Genomic DNA, 9424 nt, shown 5'->3' with positions numbered 1-9424 from the left:
ACATTATTAAATTGGCCAAGCCTGGCCTCCTTGTAGCGTTGTTGGAAACGGGGAATGTATATACAATTTTACAATTTTCCTTTTATCTGCTAAGTTACTATTCATGAAGCAAAAGAGCCAAAGTGGAAAAATTGATGGTGCCAATTAGTAAATGACCCTTGATAATATCTCCCATTTCATGTTGATGCATTGTTTTGTGTTGTATTGTACATGGAGGGAATGTCTCTCTCCGATGAGTGTGCACCAATTATAACCTTGAGTTCACGTAAGTGTCCCCTAGGTCTATCTTTGCCTAAAGGGAGGAGTCCAGGCCAGGGCCACGCTGAGCTGTTTACAGAACCTAAGAAGAGGGAGTAATGGAAGATTTGGATTAGGGCAGTCAGTCACTGTCACTGACATAACAAACATACTGATGAGGAGATGTGAGGCATACGTGATGCCTCCTACTGTCCTTTTATTCTCTTATTATAATCCCTATTTCCTTCATTTCCATTTTGCCCATCTTTTTTTATATAATAGGACTCAAAACCAACTATTACTTAAAACACGTCTCTTGCAACCACATTTCACTTTTGTACTAAAATGTTTCCCCTATTGAATGTGTAATTTGCATGCATCACATATATATATTCCGAAATCAGAAGGGTAAATTCGTGCTTCAACTCACTACCAATCATCGCATTCCTGTCAGCCTTTTGTGGATGTGAATACAAATAAAAACCTTAAACCCCCTATATAAACCCCTTTCTCTTTCATGACGAACCAACCTATTCTGTTTTCACTCTCTACTCTAGTCTCTGCAACTTTCAATGGCAGACCCTTCAATGTACAACTTCTTCAACCAGCCTGAGCCTTCTTCAGCTTCAAAACCCATCAAGAAACACCCTCAAACAGCTTCACCATCTGCTCCTCCCAGGCTTTTCCCATGTCTTTACTGGCCAAGGAAGTTCTACACTTCTCAAGCTCTAGGTGGCCACCAAAATGCTCACAGGCGTGAACGAGCCGCTTCTCGAAGGAAGTTCCCTGGTGGTGACCATGATCAGATTCGGGGTGTCCAACAATACAACCTGCAACAACAGCTTAACGCTTTCCCCAGCTTTAAAATTGAGCCACCTATGGACTACCCTGGTGTACCATATTTTGACCAGTGCCTCCAGCCCCACTACTTTTCTTCTACCGGCTTTATTCCTCAAGGTTTCACGAGTGTTTCTTCTTCTGAGACTTTATCTCTCACAACTGATTATGTTGATGAACCTGCAAATGTTGATCTTACTCTCCGTTTATAAGCCCCCTTCATTGCTTTTTTGTTTTTTTTTCTTTTTTTTATTTTAAAGAAAGAACTAACAATGCTAGCTTTTGATTGGGTTTCGTATGAACCTTCTAACTTCAAATTGAGAGTGAAACAAAGCAGAATATATATATAGGTTGTTGAGGGTTAGGGTTAGGAGGGTTTTAAAAGGATATTGATTTAAATCATGTCTTCTTGAGTTGTGATGTTGATATTTTCAATCCCATTTTCCATTTGCATCACACTTGCATGATGTTGTTCAATTAATCTCTCTCACATATCTTAATTTGGAAATGGTAACCTAACATTATCTTTTCAAATTTCATCTACTATTGTTAGGGTGCAACATACCAACTCTACCTTTCTTAGTTTGTTTATTTTTTTAATTTTAATTTTCCATCATTTCCAATTTCATGCTAAGCTAGCAATGGCAGAAAATGCCAGCACCTATATTATATATATTGCTGGATTATTTTTGAGGGAAAAAAGAGAGGTTTTATATAGATCATGATAAATGCTTTAAAAATTAGGAGTTTTTCTTTATCACCGAGCTTCAGAGTTGGAATATATTTTACTCTCTCAACTTAAGAAATGGACAAATCAGTTTATATACATTAGATCAATGGTAAATTGGTCCATTTTGTTAAAAATTTCAACCATTTGTATAGTTAAAAACAAATGTGGTTGGCAGAATAATTGGACAGTGACACGTGATATGTCACATGTACTTCATGTTGATGTCTAATGACCAATTTTAAACAATAGAAACTGATGAAATTTTTAACAGAGAAAGACTAATTTACTCTTTGATCTAATGTATAAAGATTAATTTACGCAATTTTTTAAGTAAAAGAAATAAAATGTAATAGGCCTCTTACTACATGAATCTCCATAAATATTTTTTTTTTGGTTTGCTGGCAATATGTGTATATATATTATTAATTCATGGGTAGTATTATGTCTCCATAATGGAGGGTCTTAATCCAATGTGAAATAGAAGTGGTTGATTTCAAAATGGAATGTAGTAATATTATTCAACTAGAATGCCTAAGTAGGCTAAATGATTTCATGATATAGGATAGGCTCTTCTTTTCCTTGGCAATAAGGATGAAAACTTAGGTCCAATTATTAAGCCCATATGTAAGGAATAAAAGAGGTTAGGCCTTTTCAGAGAGGCATTTGGGTCAAATATATTGGACCTTACCACATGGTATTATTGTGGACAACAAATCTTATATTCGTTACATTCTCAAATAATATTAAGGATGTAAATGAACAGAACGTCTGATGAACTATTCGTATAATATTTATTTATTAAGTTAAATAAGCGAGTATGAATAAAATTTTTATGTTCGTTTAATAAACGAACGAACACGAATAGAGGTGTGTTCAGTTTGTTTATGTTCACGAACAAGCTCATTTATTTATTAATGATATTTTCTAATAAAATTTCCATTATTATATATTAATAAAAATTATCTTGGTTTATATTTTTTCATTTATAATATAATTATTAATATTTATATTTGACTATTTTATATCTAAACAATATATATGTGCATATATTTATTTATTGTTTGTTTGTTTATTATTTATTAACATTGTTTGTGAACATGTTCGATTAAGTTAAATGAACGTGTTCGTGAACATTAACCAAACAAAAATGAACACACATAATTTTAAATAAACAAACATGAACAAAATTTTGAAACTCTTAACGAACACAAACTGAATACGTACAAGCTTAAAAATAAACAAATGAACATGAACAGAGATTTTTTTCGTTCAAGCTCAATTCATTTATAGCCCTAAATAGTAACAAGATGTTGTAATATAATGTATAATTTCATAACTATTCATTTCTTAAGTTATATTATGAGTGTGATCTTAAATTTTGGGAAAAAACTACCCTTTATTTTTTATTTTAATTAGTTTAGTTTTTTTCTCAAATAAAAAATAAATATAATTAAAAACAAAATAAAATTTATAACGATTTATCATAAATACATGAAAATAAAGACTAAAAAAGATTAAAGGAACAAATTAATAAAATGTGGTTATAGGTAATTTTACATTCTATCAACCAAACACTTTAATTTTACTTCTCAACTAGATGAATTAAACAAGATAATTTAAGATACGTAACCACCTTGCATATTGTTGATATATATGATTTGGGTATTTTTATATATATAGATGATTGTATTGTATGTGTTGGGTATATTATAAAATTAATGATGGAATTTATATAGATATGATTCAGTAGAAACAGAAGATTTGTGTTTAAGGGTGGGATCAAAACTTTTATAAAAAGGGCCATCAAAATTAAAATAAAATTATAGTGAAAGAAAAAGTTCCTTTCCACTGGTGATTGACATCTAATGCCAAAAAGGTGAAATTTTGCTGTTAGACCTTGTGTTTTAATAAAATTTGAGATTTAGTTTATGTGCTTAAAAAGTTAGAAACCAAGTCCTCCAACTGTGTTGATTTAGAAAGCCCAGTCCAATGATTAGAAACGTAAGTACTTTCTATCAACATTTGTCAATTTGCCATCAAACGGTGATAATGGTTAGATTAGGATTTTTAAACTGAAAAAGTATGGGGATTGAATTTATAACTTTAGGAGTTTAGGGACTAAACCTCAAATGCTATAAAAGTACAGGGACTAATAGCATATTTTAACCTAAATATGTGATATTTTCACTAAATAGAAAAGTAATAGTTATGACAAGCACTTGTCTCTTTGTATAACAAAAAAACCCCACTAAACACAATTTCATACACAAATTACCATCAATGCTACATCTTAGGTCTTATTTGTGTTTTTTTAGAGATTAGGTAACCTTTTATAATCACAAGAGTGAGACATGGCATCTACTTCAATAATAAAAATAAAAATGCCCAAAATTTACAAAGACATAAATACATTTTAGTTTCCTTGCAAAATCCAGCAATTAAGATAGTTTCCTACTTTCCTGAGGCAAACAAGACAAATCACCTTCTGAAATTTCCAACTCGATTTCCTTTTTGTCAGACTGTAATTAATTTGTTTCCACTGCCAACATCTCCCCCTATTTTATTACATTTATGCAGGTTGTTGGTCCTTGTCCTTTTTCAATAATAACTATTGAGTACAAGAAATAACACAAAATTTCCTTCTACAAGTGAAAACGTGCCATTCCAGCTTCACCAAGTTTTAATTCATCCACGATATCCCCCTTCTTTTTGACTTTTTATATGCTTGAGAGTTGAAATCCAAAGTTGTTGAAGCGCATCATTGTTGATTCTCTTGCTCCTATAAGTCGGGACAATCTTCTGTTAGATTTTGTTCAAGCTTATTTATTAGTTTTGGGGGTGTTTAGCAAGTGTCAAAAATCATCACCACCATCCTCCACACTTCCTCTCAGTTAATTGCTTTAGCCTGGTTCTCCTTCTTTCTTGGCAAGAGGTCTCCAAATGGCACCAGAGGTTGCCAGAGATAAAGCTTCATTTATGGTCCAAGCCAAATCACTGAGCCTTGCAGTGTCACTTAACACTACAACAAGTCTCTTTATGGCTCAAACCGTGCTCAGGGTTTTTGCTGCTGTTTCCACATTGGCTGCAATCTGTGTTATGGCAACAAGTTCCCAAACCATTGTTCTATTTGGATTCACCATTAGAGCTCATTATAGCTACTCATCTGCTACGAGGTAATCAGTGGTCCAACATTTTTCATATGTTTATTGCGATGGCTAACCATTTTCTATTTTTCTTACAGGTTTTTATTTGTGACAGATGCCATTGTATGTGCATCTTCTCTACTCTCATTGATCTTTGTTTACCATTTGAGCCGCTCAGGATCAAATCTCAAGACCTGTTTCTATCTGTTTTTGCATGACATGGTAAGCAGATTGCTGGTTTATTGTTGAAACGGTGGAAGTTAATAAAGTATCCTAATTTGATGAAATATTGAAAATGGGGCATTGCATTTGCAGGTGATTACGGTGTTGGCCATATCCGGATGCGCGGCGGGGACTGCGGTGGGCTATATCAGTAGGTATGGAGAAGAAAAAATGGGTTGGATGGCTGTTTGTAACCGTGTGAAGAGCTTTTGCAATCACATGACGATATCCATGGTGTTGTCTTACGTGGCTTTCTTGTCCTACTTGGCTCTTGCTGTTATGTCCAGCAACAAAGTGATGTATGAGGCCAATGGTGAGTACCAACTCAATGAAAGGCAAGCATGCCCTTGAACATTATGTAACCATCAAAGGGAAGCAGGTTTTTCAACCCAGGTCTTGAAAATTTTCATCTCTGATGCTGTTGCTTTAGAAATTACACTTCTAGCTAGTAGGAGCTACAATATGTTTTATAGTTGAAAATTAGTACTTTATGTATTATTTATCATGTTCAGAAAATACACACTATGTTTCGAACCACCTCTTAAAGGTTGTTGCATTAATTATCGAGTCGTTGGTTGACACCTAATCTCATGTTCAAATCTTGGACCACCACACTTCCTCCCTATCAAACATAAAAAGTCTTGAACACCACCAAGTCAATGCTAATGATCAACATGAAAGTAACAATTTAACAATCATTCATTGCATGTGACTATCTGTCTTACTGTATAAATGATAAAGTAAACTAGTTGTATAAGAATAGAGATACAATGAGTGTAAATAAGGTGGTTTCATTCAGTTTCAATCTCATCCTCGGAGTCATTGAGATGGTCTTTAAGGGGCTGCTGGCCCTGTTTTTCCCAGTTTCCTGAATCCCAGGCTGGATCAATTGCAGGTAATTCATAGTCATCAGGTCTCAGTGATAGTTGGAAATCTGGTATCTCAGGCAAGGATTGGAGAGCCCTGTTTTACCACCAACATATTGAAAGTAAATCCCTAAACCATTTATTCACAAAAATAAATTAAACTCCACTAATCATAAACTGCTTACTTTTCTTGTTCTAAGAGGTAGCCATACATCTGAGATTTCCTTGATGCCACCTCTGGTATTTTCTGATGTAAATGCTTCATAGCTCCCCAAAGTGGAGGTGCCCTTTTCCACCAAAAAGAACAACAAAAGAAAAAGAAAGTAAGATATATATTCGTATCCGACATTTTAACCCCATGTAGGAGCAACATAGACGATAGCATAACAACTATGGATGTTCCTATCCTAAGATTGAAACCAACCTGGTTACTGGAGTTGCAAGGCAAAAGCTTATGCAGGCTTTCTTGCTCTCTACAAGTAGTTCTTGTGCAGCTAGAAAACAGCATACAGCACTGATTTGGCATGTAGGTTCACTACCCTTGTCCAGAACCAGACCATGGTAGTAATAAGCAGCAGCCTGAATATACAATTACATAAAAAGAAAAAGTTAGATTCCTATTCAAAAAGTTTTTGGTATTAGAGGACTGTGGTTAAAACCTTTGCTTCAAGGAATTTCCATTTGATGAACCACATATGTTTCTTTCCATATCCATGGCTTAAGTCACATCCAGAAATGCATTGATAAGCCTGGTTATACAATAGGTAAGAAAACTGACTGTAATGGCTGAAACCTGAATTCATACAACCAAAAGCTAGAATTATAACTACAAAACCTGACTGTAATATATCAGCAGTTCACAGGCCAACCTCCTTTTCACTGATAAAGTAGCCTTTTGACTTTCAATAGCTAATCCAAGCTGTATTTCAGTTCCCTGTATCAAACGTCCATTTCCATTTAATTTAAATCAAGAAATCAAAGATCCATTTCCATTGACTTTTTTCAGCGATATGGATACCTGGCCTAATGCTTGGATGGAAATGGCTTCTAGTACACCATCCTGCAAATCTTTTGACATACTTTTCCTGGGAATATTGATGAGATGTTCATGTTAATAATATGCTAGTAAGTAAAACAATGTTTTCAAGGGCTGTAAATTTATGTACACACTTGATTTCTGGTGGTACACAACAGAGTACATTCCGGACACAAAATTCGAGGTACCCTGCTGCCTTGAGCAATAAATCAACAGCATCTCTCTTACAATCTAGTGGTGATTATTACAGATGATTGTTAGTGATTAAAGTAACCATAGTTGAAATTTGAAATTGCCAAATTGGATCCTTGAAAAAGGGCATAAACCTGTAGATACGACCCTAAAGCCAGAACCAGAATAATCCTTGGGGATCATAATTGTGTCAGCCTCGCATAATGTGAGCATAGCCATCATGTGAACAACAGATAGCAATTCAAACCAGGCATTTGCTACGCTAGTCTCCTGCACATTTCGGACTTGGTTACAAAATTATTTACATGCCAAGCAAGAACAAAATTATAGAAGAAACCATGTATGTATTATTTGATGAACAACATACTTGTCTTCCATCTACTAAATTTTTCCACTTGAATTCCACCAAGTTCTCAAGGCCATGTTCTGCAATATGCACAGTTTATAACATCTTAGGACAAACATGGGACACAAAGGGAGAGCCAGAGAGTTGCAGATTATGAAACCTTTCTTAGTAAGTCCAATTAGAATTGACAAGTACTCCTCCAGTGCCTGCCGCAGTTCAGTAATCGCGGATCCACCTGCAACATCCACGGTTCCAATTTAGATAACAAGACTCATCATAATACATTAACTACCGAAAGAAAAGTGAAAATAGATATGAAGAGAGTACCGGTGTCGTCTGCAACAAGTGCAATCCGATTCCTTAGACAAGATAATTTGTTGATAACATCACGCGGTATTAGACCCTTGAGGGCTCTTTGAAGATCACATTGTGCTGGAATCCTCATACAAGGAGCAAATACAACCACTTCTGGGATACTCAGCTTCTTTTTCCTTCCAACTCCATACACAGAATAAGTGCATCCCATCTTTTTCCCCGGGGATTCTTTGCACAAATTAACATCCTACAAAATCATTCGAATTATCTATACTTGATTTCCACAAATTGTACTTGTGGGAATTCAGGCACATATAAGGCCACTTGAATAACTAATAAAAAAGGAGAAAAGCTTGAGCACACATAACTAAAACAAGTGTATTTGAACTTACAAAAACAGCATCCAGGGTCATGCAAGAAATGAATCAAAGCAATTAAAAGAAAAAAACCAATACTGATGTTATGTATCATGTGTAGCAGAGATAATGAAGTAACTCACTGTATACAAAGAGAGAGACACAGAGAAAAGAAATTCCCAGGATGCAATGGAATGCTGATATCTTCATATTAAGAGATGGAGAGAGAGAGAAAGAGGGAAAAGAATCTGGGAATAGGAAGCCCAGTGACCGAGGCATATCTCACATGGCTGAGACATAGAAGTCTTCGTTGGCATTGTTAAAGGAGCAAAATGAAACTTCCCATATCAAATTATTTATTCATTTCTTTGACGCAACTGCTTATTCCCATACAGAAAATTCTAAGAAACACGTATCATATACACAATATCACTCATACATCTGTAATATATCCTTCAATTTTATGTTGCAATAGTATCCCAACTGTACTTAATTTTGGAATGGTATTATACTTATATATAGGCTATGTTGCAACCATGTATGAGCTAGTTTTTAGCTAGAATTTTAGATTGGATGCATTAAAGCTGAAATCTGGACTTATCTTCAAGCAACTAGCTAGTTGGTGTAGATATGTTTTTATTATGGTTTTCTGAAAGCGTGCACGTGGGGGGTTATCCTTCATGTATGGACCAAATGACAACTGGTGTTACATGTTTGGTTCACCATTTCTTGTACGAAGTTTCAACCCTTGGATTTGCCAATTCACTTTTTTAGATTTAATTCTTCAAATCTACTCTTCACATTGATATTCGTATATATATATAATAATCCAAACAGTGTTTTAAATGGACTACATTCATATGACATAGGGATGTGGACTGCTGCAAGCAATTAAAATCAGAAAATTAACTTGGACACAAGTGAAAGTAACTTTAGAATTAGTTAAGATAGATTAACCTCTAATCTAGGATTTTCTTTTGTTGATTCAACAAGTTAATACCAGAGAAAATAAACTATAGATCTCTGAGAAAATTTGTATGATTTGCGTTTACTTGCGGAACCAATAGAAAATGATATGTACATGGAAGTCAACAATATATATGTGTGTGTGTATACAAAAAGAAAATGGAAGGTCAGTAGTTGT

At 34.6% G+C, this 9424-nt stretch overlaps 3 protein-coding genes across 4 annotated transcripts; 2 read left to right on the top strand and 1 right to left on the bottom strand.

Moving 5' to 3' along the window:
* The first annotated feature begins 809 nt into the window (after positions 1 to 809).
* On the top strand, positions 810 to 1286 carry LOC107935832 (uncharacterized). The gene has a single exon (XM_016868450.1). The coding sequence runs from the start codon at positions 810 to 812 to the stop codon at positions 1284 to 1286; it is 477 nt and encodes a 158-aa protein (XP_016723939.1).
* A 3002-nt stretch (positions 1287 to 4288) lies between these two features.
* Positions 4289 to 5755, top strand: LOC107935847 (CASP-like protein 1F2). Its single transcript, XM_016868467.2, has 3 exons — positions 4289 to 4977; positions 5046 to 5169; positions 5263 to 5755. The coding sequence occupies exons 1-3, from the start codon at positions 4745 to 4747 to the stop codon at positions 5518 to 5520; spliced, it is 615 nt and encodes a 204-aa protein (XP_016723956.1). The 5' UTR covers positions 4289 to 4744; the 3' UTR covers positions 5521 to 5755.
* LOC107893237 (BRO1 domain-containing protein BROX homolog) lies at positions 5661 to 8872 on the bottom strand. Of its 2 annotated transcripts, none has more exons than XM_016818173.2 (12): positions 8317 to 8872; positions 7937 to 8171; positions 7770 to 7844; positions 7631 to 7689; positions 7398 to 7533; positions 7206 to 7302; positions 7054 to 7120; positions 6871 to 6969; positions 6695 to 6784; positions 6460 to 6614; positions 6221 to 6322; positions 5661 to 6132 (listed from the first exon to the last, which is right to left on the bottom strand). In XM_016818173.2, the coding sequence occupies exons 1-12, from the start codon at positions 8335 to 8337 to the stop codon at positions 5961 to 5963; spliced, it is 1308 nt and encodes a 435-aa protein (XP_016673662.1). In that variant the 5' UTR covers positions 8338 to 8872; the 3' UTR covers positions 5661 to 5960. The 2 variants fall into 2 exon arrangements, with proteins under 2 accessions (XP_016673662.1, XP_016673663.1); XM_016818174.2 differs by having other exon boundaries at positions 8424 to 8865.
* Between the last annotated feature and the right edge of the window lie 552 nt (positions 8873 to 9424).

The sequence above is a fragment of the Gossypium hirsutum genome, chromosome D07 (genome assembly GCF_007990345.1).
Source record: "Gossypium hirsutum isolate 1008001.06 chromosome D07, Gossypium_hirsutum_v2.1, whole genome shotgun sequence".
Classification (NCBI taxonomy): domain Eukaryota; kingdom Viridiplantae; phylum Streptophyta; class Magnoliopsida; order Malvales; family Malvaceae; genus Gossypium; species Gossypium hirsutum.
Note: the sequence above shows the minus strand (reverse complement) of the source record. Positions and strands in the feature narration are given on the sequence as shown.